Source organism: Perissodus microlepis, chromosome 18, assembly GCF_051167445.1.
Source record: "Perissodus microlepis isolate ML-2025 ecotype Zambia chromosome 18, ASM5116744v1, whole genome shotgun sequence".
Classification (NCBI taxonomy): domain Eukaryota; kingdom Metazoa; phylum Chordata; class Actinopteri; order Cichliformes; family Cichlidae; genus Perissodus; species Perissodus microlepis.
The window spans coordinates 13,285,842-13,299,709 of record NC_140478.1 but is presented as its reverse complement, the minus strand read 5'-3'; the positions used below and the strand labels follow the sequence as shown (position 1 = coordinate 13,299,709).

The window sequence follows — 13,868 nt, the reverse complement described above, 5'->3', positions numbered from 1 at the left end:
TTAAAATCCTCAAATGTGAAACGTGTCTGTTTTGAAATATGCGGACAACCACTGAGATAATAAATCCTTGGGAGGGATTCATTTTTATACGCCGCAGACACACATATTCTATCAAATTGTTGCTTGTTCACACTATCTAAGTGTGATTTATCTGCTGTGGGAATGAGGTCCATGGCACAGTGTTCAAAACACCTTCCTCATATAGACAGAAAAAATACAGGTGCCTCCTTTGTTTTCACAGTCAATCAGCCTCTTGTGTCAATTTAAATATCATTTGCTAGCAAAACAAATTTTCTCAAAATAAATATTAAACCAAAGTAGCCAGCTGTGACATGCATATCCAAAATACAAACATGCAAAAAATGAAAATAGAACTGTACATTTTAATTGGATGATAGCAGTACCAGGAAGTGAGAAAGCAGAGGAGAAATAAAAGTTGGCCAGAAAATAAAGCCTTGGCATATGGCAGCTGCTAAAGTGACCTAATTATTGGCCAAAGAAAGATTGAAGAAAAGGAAAATACTCTGAAAGACAAAAGTGCCACTCACTTCATGCAGCGTGAGTGAAGGTGGCAGCGAGATGTGGGGACTCGGACCAGGCACGAGGGAAAGGCCAGCAGCAGAGTGTGGCTTGTTCGGTCCAGCGACAGAGACAGGAGCTGACGGGCCTGAGGAGAGTCCTCACCACATCTGGACACAGGGACAGAAAGTCAAGTCAGATGTAACACCTCTGCACTCCTCTTTTGGCCTCACATACAGTGGGATGCAAAAGTTTGGGCAACCTTGTTAATAGCCGTTATTTTCCTGTATAAATCGTTGGTTGTTACAATAAAAAATGTCAGTTAAAATATCATATAGGAGACACACACAGTGTTATTTGAGAAGTGAAATGAAGTTTATTGGATTTACAGAAAGTGTGCAATAATTGTTTAAACAAAATCAGGCAGGTGCATAGATTTGGGCACCACAAAAAAAAGAAATGAAATCAATATTTAGTAGATCCGCCTTTTGCAGAAATTACAGCCTCTAAACACTTCCTGTAGGTTCCAATGAGAGTCTGGATTGTGGTTGAAGGTATTTTGGACCTTTCCTCTTTACAAAACATCTCTAGTTCATTCAGGTTTGATGGCTTCCGAGCATGGAGAGCTCTCTTTAACTCACACCACAGATTTCAATAATATTCAGGTCTGGGGACTGAGATGGCCGTTCCAGAACGTTGTACTTGTTCCTCTGCATGAATGCCTTAGTGGATTTTGAGCAGTGTTTCGGGCCGTTGTCTTGTTGAAAGATCCAGCCCCGGCGCAGCTTCAGCTTTGTCACCGATTCCTGGACATTGAGTGGAATCAATGTGTCCCTCAACTTTGACAAGATTCCCAGTCCCTGCACTGGCCACACAGCCACAGCATGATGGAACCACCATATTTTACTGTAGGTAGCAGGTGTTTTTCTTAGAATGCTGTGTTCTTTTTCCTCCATGCATAACGCCCCTTGTTATGCCCAAATAACTCAATTTTAGTTTCATCAGTCCACAGCACCTTATTCCAGAATGAAGCTGGCTTGTCCAAATGTGTTTCAGCAAACCTCAAGCGGCTCTGTTTGTGCTGTGGGTGGAGAAAAGGCTTCCTCTGCATCACTCTTGCATACAGCATCTCCTTGTGTAAAGTGCACCGAATGGTTGAACAGTGACTCCATCTGCTGCAAGATGATGTTGTAGGTCTTTGGTGCTGGTCTGTTGGTTGACTCTGACTCTTCTAACCATTCGTCGCTTCTGTCTATCCGAGATTATTCTTGGTCTGCCACTTCGAGCCTTAACTTGAACGGAGCCTTTCTCAATATGTTCCTAACTGTGGAAACAGACAGCTTAAACCTCTGAGACAGCTTTCTGTATCCTTCCCCTAAACAATGATGGTGAACAATCTTTGTCTTCAGGTCATTTGAGAGTTGTTTTGAGACCCCCATGTTGCTACTCTTCAGAGAAATTTAAAAGAGGAGGGAAACTTACAATTGACCCCCTTAAATACTCTTTCTCATTATTGGATTCACCTGTGTATGTAGGTCAGGGGTCACTGAGCTTACCGAGCCAATTTGAGTTCCAATAATTAGTTCTAAAGGTTTTGGAATCAATAAAATGACAACAGTGCCCAAATTTATGCACCTGCCTGATTTTGTTTAAACAATTATTGCACACTTTCTGTAAATCCAATAAACTTCATTTCACTTCTCAAATATCACTGTGTGTGTCTCCTATATGATATATTTAACTGACATTTTTTAGTGTAACAACCAACGATTTATACAGGAAAATAACGACTATTAACAAGGTTACCCAAACTTTTGCATCCCACTGTAAACACTTAACAATAAAGCTCTGTGCCCTTGCCATCATATAAAGGGTCTCAGCCGAATTTTGCTGTCAACATGAAACAATAGTTAATTTGATTATTTTGGTGCTTCCAAAACAGAACTGGCACATGCACTCACCTGCCACTTTGAGATTCTCATCATGGACCTGCAGCCAACATAACTGCAGCAACCGTGTGATACCATCATGTCAAAATGGACTGAAATCTCTGAGGAATGTCTCAGGCACCTTGTTGAATCTATGCCATGAGTAATTACTGCAGCCGTGAAGACAAAAGTAGATCCACCCTGATACCAGCAAGGTGTACCTAATAAAGTGGCCAGTGAGTGTACCTATAAATCACTGGTTCAGCAACGAAACATCATAACATCAAATATCCCTGATACGTTTGGCTGAATGATTTGTTGCTGTCAGCCATTTCCATTATTATTTTTTAATAATAATTTGAAGGTGCAAAAAAAATGTTTTTTTATTAACATGTTATATTGGGCATTTTACACAATGCACCAACATTTTTTGGGACAACTAAAACTTAACTGATTAATCGATTGAATAACCTGCAGATCACCTGAAGTCTGTCCTAAATAAACAAATAAACAAACAGTTGAATATTAGATACCTAGGCAATAAAAGTTTTGGCAGCTGAAAACATTTTCTAGTCACCAACTCCCTGTTGCAGCTACATTTTCACACGTAACTGCTGTGGGCAGAGTTGTTTTCAGTCACAGTAATCAGATTAACCAGGTGCTGAGTTGACATGCGTGGACAGTGAGATTATTGGTTTGTTGCATGAGTGATTGATAGGCTGTGTTCCAGTATCCTTCAGCCCAACCGAATTTAATGAGCTGGCGTTGTGAAAGTACCACGGCTAAGACTGCTGTCACTGCTGCTGAGAAAAAAATGTCACCGCACTGCTTTAATTATACAGTCTATATGACTATACCTGTGATAGATACGGTCAAAGGAATGAAAGAATAGGCTTTTACTGTGAGATGGACTTCAGAAATGTAGAAAATCTGATATTTAATTAAGTATAAATGATGAAAGTTATTGGGTGAAAAGCACTGCTGCTCTGCAGTTATCAGCCAGAAGCAGTTACAGTGACTCGATATATGCCAAGGACAAAGATATCCTGCCTCATACTCACTTATCTGGGTTGAATCCCTCCACCTCCTCCAGAAAGACGCTGCTATGAGAGACAGAATCTCCACTGGGAATCATTAGGAACTTGAGAATGGTCCCACGGGTTGAACCCAGGAACAAGACTGTACGGTTCTTATGGGGGCCAGCTTCTGTGTCCACCACCATAGACGTCAACTGGTACCTAGAAACAGAGATCATTAAAAAGAAAAAAGGTGAATCGACTACATTTCCTGGCCTATCCTGGCTGTTATTTTTCAGTTTATCCTTCCCTTTTTCTTTTTTAGTTCTATAGAGCTACATGGATGCTGTTAAACAACTGAGTCACTCTGTGTACCGTCCCATAGTCTTGACCACCCAGGGTCTATGTCCCAGCAGCGGAACTGTCTCATCCATGAGCGGGTGGGTCTTGACAAAATTCAGCACCTCATCTGGCAGTGTGGTCGAGGAGCTAAATCTGGATCCCTGCACTGCACATCCGCCTGGCCTGCAGACAGAGGGAGAAGTTGAAAAGCAGTCCGAGAGAAAAGCCAGAGGAGATTCTTTTTTTTTTCATTTGCTGGAGGCAGTATTAGAATATTTGGTGAATAGTTGTGAAAAAGAAGTGAGACTGACAGTTGGAGCTTATAGGAGGACTTTACTGAATGTGAGACAGATGCTAAAGACAGCAGCACTGCAGTACTCTGCTTACAAGTCCTGCTTACATACACTTTGCATAATAATACCTTGGTTTAGGCACGGCTTCATCTGGTACAGGTGTCCAAATAGACTCGGGGGATTTTTGCTCCTTAAAGCGTCCCTCAAAGACATGAGCGAGCTGCTGCATGTCAAACACACACACCGCAGATCCCGGGATGCTACCAAACACAGGGGGAGAAGACGGTGATGAGAAAACAAGAGCAACGTTACATTTATTTGGGTATTACGTGTCCCGTGGTACCTGTTGGGTGGCGTGGAGAAGAGACCCAGGATGACATCTCGTCCCTGCATGCGGATGATGCCACTCGTGGCGTGCAGGAGGTTGAAGTAAAAGTGCGAGTCTCCGGGGACGGAGCAGTTGAGCCGCGCCTTTAGAAACGTGGTCCACTGTTTCTCCAGCACGCGCTGGGAGCCACCCAGGTCTGATTTACACACACGGGCCACGCGGGACACCATCACCTAGAATAAGAAGGGAGAGTTTAACAAAAACCCTTCAGACTAAGCAAGAAGAAGGAAGGAGAAAAAGGGAAGGAGAGCACCTTCTCCAGATGATGAAACTCCATGGCCATCTCTCTGAAGAAGAAGTAAATATGAGGCCCCCACTCCATGGCACTCACAAAGTAGGGCTCTGAGAAATTCAAATGAGAAAAACACCACAATCACAGTTACAGCAGAGTCCCTGGAGTCAAACAAGGCTCCGCAACCCCTGATATGGGGCTGCAGTGAGAGTCGCATCAACATGAACCGCTGCTGTCCACCAGCCTTGCTCATTAAATATACATGTCCTCTTTAATTTATCGTTGTGGGTTAAGATTATACACATTACTTATCATTTATTCATCCAGCACTGTGCCAGCTTTGACCTGCCCCGGCTTGTTTTCTTCTCCATGGAAAACAGGCGCTTCGCTGCTTGGTCCAAGGCTTGTTAAAACCTCGAATCTGTGGAGTCTGACTAACCTCAATACATCACTCTGCCCGGACATGTTCCACTTATGATAAAAATCGATAAAACGAGAGCCTAATCGTGTCTGGTTTTGCCAAATTTAGCTTGCTATTTAACTCGCCCAAATTGTCTTGTGCACCTGCGAGCCACTTACAAAAAGATAGCAATGACAGTTTTTCAATTCTCTCTTATTTGTTTTGTGATTGTCTCTTTGTCTGGCTCTGGAGGGACATTTTCAATATGTCTGTTTCTAAAAGTACCTCGGAACCATTTGGAGTCGTGCTTGACTGTGCGGAGGGCAGGGCTGTCGCTGAGGCTGCGATAGATCACTGCGTCGATGGCCAGGAAGTCTGTCACGGTGCCGGTAAAGAGACTTCCATCTGACGGAGAGACGCAGGGAGAGAGGAAAGGAGGAGATTAAGAAGGAGGAGAAGAAGAAAAGAAGGTGAAGATACAGATAGAGCGATAGCACAAGGTCGGGAAGATTAAAACCAAACAAGCAATGCAGCGAGAGGTCTGACTATAAATCATTTGCAAAGGTAAACACAAGGGCACAGACGTTTCAATGTCTGGAGCTGGAAACGGAGTCTGATGTCGGCAACAAAAGCGACATTTTTCATCTTTACAGAGCAAAGCCGAGATGCTACCTGCAAATAAAGCCACATTGGCATGTCGTGGATCATATGGGCACCGTGCCATCCCACTGATAGGCTCTCCCACCATTTCTAGACTGTCTCTCTGCAAGAGGAATAAAAAAAAAAAGATAAACCAACTGGCAGATACACAAAGAAAGGCTGGGTGACAGATAGACGGATACTAACAGTGTAGTTGGCACACAGAGGGTTGAAGGCATTTGTTCCGCATACAAACAGTCCACCGTCCTGCTTGAGTAAAACCTTGATGAAATTACGACACTCTCCCTGTAGAAAAAACAAACAGACCAAACAAAAGGAAATTATTATTACAGAAGGAAGGGGGGTAAACCTACAGGGCACTCAAGGTGACAAAGAGGGTTTTGAACAAAGCCGCTACAAGACTGTCAGCGTGAAGTATGAAAAATGCAGCTTAAAAACAGCCCTGAGAGGAAATAACACTCTCAACCCCACTCCATCTGGAAGAACAACAGGATGGGCACTTTATAGTAGTCTTCAAAGTGGAGGCTGCTGATTGAAGTTTAAAGATGCTACCAGAGAGTCGGAAACTTGATGATCCTTTCCTCCCTCTGTGATAGTATTTTACCACAATGTCTGATGGCGTGAACTTGAAAACACAGAAAAAATACCTGTGCAGGTAGACGATTAACACTTGTGCTTTTCCGCAGCTCCGTATTTGTTTGTCAGATTGGAAATAACTGACAGGATTGCTTCCCTTGAAATCACTTTCTTGTCAAGAGTCTCATGCCAGCTACATTGGATTGGCGTAAAGACTGAGAACAGGAGAGCACAGCTATTCCAGCACTGTCCAAGATCAGTTGCATCCACCTACCACCACCACCTCTATAACACCGTTCATATACCTCATTTGCTTAATCTCAAAACTCAGAACTACCAGAGATAGATAGATAGATAGATAGATAGATAGATAGATAGATAGATAGATAGATAGATGTTCAGTGAATTGTTGAGGCTTTTACTCATTTTTCTAGAAAATACAAAGAAATGAAAGTTGGCACAAGAGTTTTACACAAGCCCGTAAAAAGAAAAAAAAAGAAACTTTATCCAGAAAATGATTTAATTCCTTCTTTTATAAGTACAAAAATATTACCAGGAGCAAACTACAGTAATTGCTGTTAAATTGTCTAAAAAGATTATGTGTGTGTCACAAATTATAGCTAATCTGCAAGGATGCATTTGTGTGTAAGATAGGAAGAGGACAGATGGAAATGAATTATTTAAATTTAACTTCTAAAGGGAAAGGAGAGAAGTTTAATACTTATCAAGAGCTACCCCTTTATATAAATAGAAACAAAAAATACAACCTAAACTTTATACAGGCTGTCTACATTGGCATAGCTGTAGATATGTGCAGAACAATGATAAAGGAAAATAGCGGCTTCCAGACAACCCGAGTGAGTCAAGAAAACAGAAAAGCCTAAGCCACTTATTTACTGAGCCAATTTTTTCTCACATTCACATCGTTTCTTGTTTTCATACAGCCGTGTGAACTTCTGCAGTGACAAACAGGCTTTCATTGCCTCTGTGCAGTTATTCCACAGCGTTACTCCCTTGACTGTAATTCTGTGATATTTACTCTTGGTTCTTATTGCCGGTTTATTAAACATATAGTTTACCCTCAGTGCATGATGTTTTTGTCTTCCTTCAAAGAAATATTCGAAAGACTTGGGGATAATATATGTTGTCTTGCTTGCTTTGTACATAATTTGGACTGTCTTAAGCTCAGCTGGGCAATTACATTTCTGTGAAAACTGCTGGCATAATGCAAATGAATGTAAAGTCCAAAACGTCAAACTGGTTCTTTTAATACAGCAGCTTCATTAGTGCCTGCTTACTATTAATGTTCAAAGAGCATTGAAGGTTTTATTAAATGTAATGAAAGTGGGGCAGTGCTGCACACTTACCAACTGCCTCAGTGTTGATGGGGGTTTAAAATCCAATCTTATAACATGAATTAAAGAATTTTAACTAACGCAGTTCACTTGTCTGTCCTTTGTCTCACATTCTCACCACTCTCCAGTGTTTATCCTCCAGACTTTCTTTGTTTCTCCTTTTATCACAGCGTTACTTCTTGTTTTTTTTTTCTCACTCCTACATCATCTCCTCTTTCATCTGTGGTGTTTGAAGCAACACCTTTTCCCTTTTCTCATCCCTCCACCTCATTCTTACTACCTGGTGGCTGCACTGTGCTCCTAATGTCTTTCCTCCTCAGTTCTCCTCCACCTACATGTGTCCCATTGCCATCTATACGTACCTTCCTCAACTCATTTCAATTACCGTTTCCTCCCTGAGGCTGTGTCACTCTCCCTGCTCACTTTGCTCTATAATGTCTCCCCCTGCCTTTTTGGCTTAGATTGTATTTTGCTGGTGGCATTGCTACATTTATACAGTATACCCCCCATCAGATAGTTATCCTAAATTTGATCAGATTCCCTTCATACTCCACAGCACTGTCACCTTTCACTTTATATACACACTTAGAATTGTCCCACTTTCTCTGTCTTACCCCACAGGCTGAAAATGATATATGACTAGAAAACTAGCACAATGCAGATACTGAAGAAAAAAAAAACCCCAACAGCTTTGAAGCTCCATGAACATCTCTTGGCCCGGGTAATGTGTCACCGAGCTGGTGTGATTAAGCGATGTGCTGATTCTGTATCAACAAGATCAAATTTGTGTAAATACCATATGCAGGTGCGCCCAAAGGGAATAAGGTTTCTGTAACAGCTGTTGTGTCTGTCCATGCGTGTGATGGTGTAGATAGCGCTGGTGCGTGCACTAGTGGATCTCAAAGTCAGTCAAAGTGCTGTGAGCGATTATTTTACCTCGTGCTTGCCCTTCATCCGACACACTCGAATATCGTTCTTATTGGATTCCCAAGTCCTTTTCTGAAAGGGGATAAACCACAGTCAGACCTCCCTGCACGCTTGTTATGTGTGTATGCGCACATGATTATGTTTTTTTGTTTTAGTGCATGTGTGAGTCTTACCTTGCTGTAAAACATCTCATCGCCTGCCATGTTATCCAGCTCCACTCTGTACAAGTCATCTCTGGAAACACACAGCAAGACAATCGAAAGCATCAGTTAAGCAATATGATGCAAATTGACACAGTGAACCCACGTTTTTTTTTGTTTTTTCAACAGATTTGAAATAATTTTCAGTTCGCTTAGGAAACTGTGAGTCTTCCCCTGCTCCGTTGTCTCATGGAGTACCACAGGGTTCCATTCTGGGCCCTATCCTATTTTCACTTCATTTACTTCCATTGGGCTCAATTCTTAGAAAGCACAGACTCTCTTTTCACTGTTATGCAGATGACTGCCAGATTTATGTTCCTCTTAAAAAGAAAGATGGGTCATCTGTAAATTGTTTGCAAACATGTCTGGAGGACGTCAAGTTGTGGTTGGCGCTAAACTTTCTTTGTTTTAGCGATTCTAAAACTGAAATAATGGTGTTTAGACCTGCCTCCACTGCTGTTCCGTGTGTTGATCTGCAATCCCTGAAATCATTCTGTAAACCAGAGATTGTTAATCTGGGTTTTAAAATGGATCCTGAACTTAAGCTTGAAAGCCAGATCGGGTTGGTTGTAAGGTCTAGTTTCTTTCATCTGAGGCAACTGGCCAAAATTAAGCACTTTCTTACGAGACAGCAATTTGAAACAGTAATCCACGCTTTTGTAACCGTTCGGCTGGATTACTGTAATTCTCTTTATTATGGGGTGAGTCGATCTTCTGTTTTTCGACTGCAGCTAGTCCAGAATGCTGCTGCACGCCTTTTAACTGGCACTCGTAGATACGAGCATATCACCCCAGTTTTATATTCACTTCATTGGCTGCCTGTGCATTTTAGGATCCATTTTAAACTGCTTTTATTTGTTTTTAAATGTTTGTCCAATGCTGCCCCTCTGTACCTCTCTGAGCTTCTTCATCCATACATACCTTCCCGGTCCCTCAGGTCGGCAGACCAGCTCCTCCTGAGTGTGCCCAGGACTAATCGTAAGCTCAGAGGGGATCGGGCGTTTGCTGTGGCAGCACCAAAATTGTGGAATGAGTTGCCTTTACATGTTAGACAGGCACCTTCCTTATCTGTTTTTAAATCGCGTCTTAAAACATATTTATTTACCTTGGCTTTTAGCACAGCAGGACTTGTTGATGTCTCTTAATATATTTTCTTATTAATTATATTATTTTTAATTTTAAGATATTTTATATGTCATTTAAACTGTTTCCTCTCTGTTTTATATTTGGAGCACTTTGGTCAACATTGTTGGATGTAAAGTGCGTTATAAATAAAGATGCTATGCTATGCTAATTCATAATTGTTAATCAATACGCTGATGGTGGGTCAAAGCACTGAGCCCGCAGGACATTTTGTACAACATTCTGATGCGTTCAGAGTGAGAAGTGTTTGGACTGCCGCTGGAGTAAGGCGATTCATATTTTTCCATCTGTAAGCGTAATGTGAATGAGCAGCTTTTCACTTGACATTTAACAGCAAAGCTGAATACATCGCCACTCCAGCAAACTGCTGAAAACGTCCTCCACGGAGTGACAGCAGATGGAAGCCGTGGCATCAAAGCGAAAGCAGAAAAACATATCAGTGCGAACGCGTCAGTAACGCACAGTCGGAGGTGGTTGCTGTTGGTTACCTGGCTCCTATGTACAGCGTGCGGTTGATTTGGAGGACCGTCTGGATGTGCAGCTCCTGTCTTTGTGCTGAACGATGAGCTCGGCCCAGGAACACTGGATACCTCCTCACCACTGGCGTGAACGCACAGACAAAAAGACACAGACTAAAAAACTGAGAATTAAAATCCTTGCTCAAGGATTCTCTGACAGCTGAGGACGGAGTGGCTACTTTTCCCATCTATATATACCCAAAGTACTCAGGCACGCCATCAAACAGCTTCTCTAACCTTCACTTTAATAGTGTCCTCACTCATTCTTGATGTTTTTGTTTCCAAAAACAAAGATAATGGGCAGAGACGAATTATGCAGCGGTTCAAGCGTGCTGAAACGCTGTTATCATCTAAGTGGGGTTTTTTGTGCTTTTTTGTGCTGTTGTTGATGCGTGCAGCTCCACAATGAGAAAAACTGTGTTTAATCACTCTTGCTGTTATTTTATGATGATAAAAGGCGCTTCTTCCCTGTCTCCTCTTACCTTTGAGACAAATGAGGGAGTAAAAGATGAGGTTGAGAGAGAAGGTGGGAGTATCAGGCTACAAGAAAGTTTGGGAGAGGAGGTCTCCATAGGGAGCCCTCATCATCAGGAGACAGATTGGGAAAGCGCGTCTCTCGCTGTCCTTGACTGCAGGGGAGGGAAAGAGGACGTAGCGATCCATCTCCACCTGTCTCCTCCCCCTCTCTCCCATCTACATCACCTCATCCAATCCAACTACCCCCCCCACCTTTTCATCTTTCTCCACCTTTCAAGCTCTATTATGATCATTTCTCACACGCCACTGTGTTTATTTCGTGCCCTCTCTCATGCTTATTAATCTATTGCTGCCATGGAAAGATGAGGTGAGGCTTCTTTGTATTTGTATGCCTGGGTAGTTCGAAAGTAGCTTCACGCCAAGGCTTTGACCCTTGACCTCCAATTTCCACATCCACCGCAGAGCCATTCATCAGTGCTGCACATATACTGGTGCACAACACGTACACAAAGGCGAAGGACACATACCCTCCACAGGGACGTAGCTGAGTGGACTGGGTTCCTCTGGGAATGAGCCATCAGCCAGTTGAAGCAGCAGGAGAAGAAATGCGAGGGGTGGAGCCACAGTTGCCATGGCAGCAACACAGATGCACTGTTAACAAAGAGAAAAGGAGAGAGAAAAATTTCATTGCGCACTGTCTGTGTGTGTGTGTTCATGGCTAGGAGTGCACACGGGTATGCGTATTGGCATTCTGACAATATTTCTCAGTGCAGAGGAACAGGTGTGTGTGTGTGTGTGTGTGTGTGTGTGTGTGTTTGTGTGTGTGTGTGTGTGAGACAGGGTCAGAAGTGCAGCGGGGTGACTGCTGCTGCAAACCTGGATTCAGCAGGGAGCAAATGTGTTTCTATTGTCTGCCTTAGAGGTGTAACAGGGACCTATTGTCAGAAATGTCACTCCATTGTCAAAGAGTCTGAATGGTAGGGGATTCTCACAAAACGTTCACACAGAGACAAAACACTCTTGGGTGGCAATGCTTTTCTGACTAATTGTGTTTCTCTATGTACATATAAAGGCAATAAAATGGGTAATTAGCCACAAAACAGAAAAGACTAGATGGCCTTTAGAAGTAGAATAAAGAGAGCAGAAGGTAGCGACCGGGGTAAGCTGGACATTGTCTTTCTGGTTGAAAGGACGCCCTAAATCAAAGTGGAGGAAACAGATTTTGGCCTTTAAAAAGTTAAGAGGCCACATAAGGATCACACTGGTGCTAGATGCATGAAATACAGATGCAAAAATAAGTGACCAGCTTACTGCTTTAGCATGTTAGCTTTCAAACATTTGTTGATTTGCTGAGAAGAAAGTGCAGATCTTCTGCAGGAATTTAGTCACCAGCCAAATGATCATATATAAACTCTGACCTGTTTATGTCCCTATAACATCTCGGGCTGTTCATCATCTGTGAATTAACCAGTTGGTTCATTAAATGTGAGCGTCTTCAGAACAGACCAGGACTTAATGTACTAAAGGGAAAGAGGAATATTAAGAATTAAATTGTTTATCGTGCTATGGTTTTACTGGTCTGGCCCACTTAAGACCCACTTCAGAATAATGTGGATGTCTCTAATCAGATTTCAGGGCAATTCATTTATTATTGTTGAGAGATTTCACATGCAACCATACCAGTTAATGCTAACCTCCCGGCACCCGAGGTAGCATCAGGAGATCACTAAAATTGTTAGCATTCATCCCTTTGGGTCCAGAAATGACTGCTTAAAGTTTAATTTCCATTAAATACTTGGATATTTTAATTTGAATGGCAACAATGGACAGACACACTGGAATTTATACAGCCTGAAGGGTGGGTTACAACAAAGAGTTCAAACTCTTGCAGAGACAGTGGAACAATACTGCTGCACATAAAATGTCAGGGATAAAATGTGGTAGCCAAACCATCCAGCACATGTTTGAATTCGAAAGCTTTATTAGTACGCCTTTACTCAAAATGTCTATGGCTCACACTGTTAAAAAAACATCTTTAAAAAACAGTAATATTCCGGCAGCTGGGGCACCAAAATACTACCGTAAAATAACAGAAAATAACTTCCTCATAAAAATACGGTTATTTCCAGTAATGACAATACAGTTTGTTGCGCTAATTTTACATGGGATTCTGCCTTTTCCAAGTGCTTTTAAACATTAAATTAGGAACATTTTAACGTGATCAAACAATGAAATTAACTATAAACAAGGTGAATGTGGCAATATGAATCATAATACGTAAATGTACAGAAATATGCAGTTAACAGTTGGTTTAAATAACAATCAATTGCATGCCCTGGGACAGACTGACAGAGGCGAGGCTGCCATATCGCACCATCACCAGTAGGTGAAGAGTTTTGACCACGGACACAATACCGAGAGTGTCCGAGCCGGGGCTCGAACCGGCAACCTTCTGCTCACAAGGCGAACTGCCAACTCTTGAGCCACGAGCACCCTAAATAGCAGTGATAATAATACTTATGTGATGTAACACAAGCTTATAGGAATCATGTTATATACTTTTCCATAGCATTACATTTGAATTCAACAGTTCAATCTTTCAAATAACGGACAGATATTTGTGAAATCATGATGCATTTGTGAATGTATTTTAACAATCAAAATATGCATATGTACAGACAGATACATTTAATAATCATGAAAATTATGTTTTATTACATTACAGTGATTTAACGTTAATTTACATTTGAAACGTCTATCACAGTCTATTTATGTAACTTTAATGATATTCTAGAAGAACAAAACTGTAAAATGCAGTAAAATACTTTTATATTAGGATTTTTTCCCACAGTGCAGCCATACCCGCGACCATGTGGTTGTTAGTTCACATTCAT

General features: G+C 41.8%; 1 protein-coding gene across 1 annotated transcript in view; it reads right to left on the bottom strand.

The window, feature by feature from the left end:
* The window catches only part of LOC146367467 (semaphorin-6B-like), a 37,136-nt gene that overhangs the window by 9,405 nt on the left and 13,863 nt on the right, over positions 1–13,868 (bottom strand). The window contains exons 2-14 of the mRNA XM_084911804.1: positions 11,502–11,625; positions 10,468–10,579; positions 8,810–8,870; positions 8,646–8,708; positions 5,965–6,063; positions 5,791–5,881; positions 5,404–5,523; positions 4,740–4,828; positions 4,442–4,659; positions 4,227–4,358; positions 3,839–3,988; positions 3,509–3,685; positions 549–689 (exon numbers count right to left, since the gene is read on the bottom strand). Coding sequence (XP_084767930.1) covers positions 549–689; positions 3,509–3,685; positions 3,839–3,988; positions 4,227–4,358; positions 4,442–4,659; positions 4,740–4,828; positions 5,404–5,523; positions 5,791–5,881; positions 5,965–6,063; positions 8,646–8,708; positions 8,810–8,870; positions 10,468–10,579; positions 11,502–11,607 — 1,559 coding nt within the window. The 5' untranslated portion in view covers positions 11,608–11,625. The remainder of the gene's footprint in view (positions 1–548; positions 690–3,508; positions 3,686–3,838; positions 3,989–4,226; positions 4,359–4,441; positions 4,660–4,739; positions 4,829–5,403; positions 5,524–5,790; positions 5,882–5,964; positions 6,064–8,645; positions 8,709–8,809; positions 8,871–10,467; positions 10,580–11,501; positions 11,626–13,868) is intronic.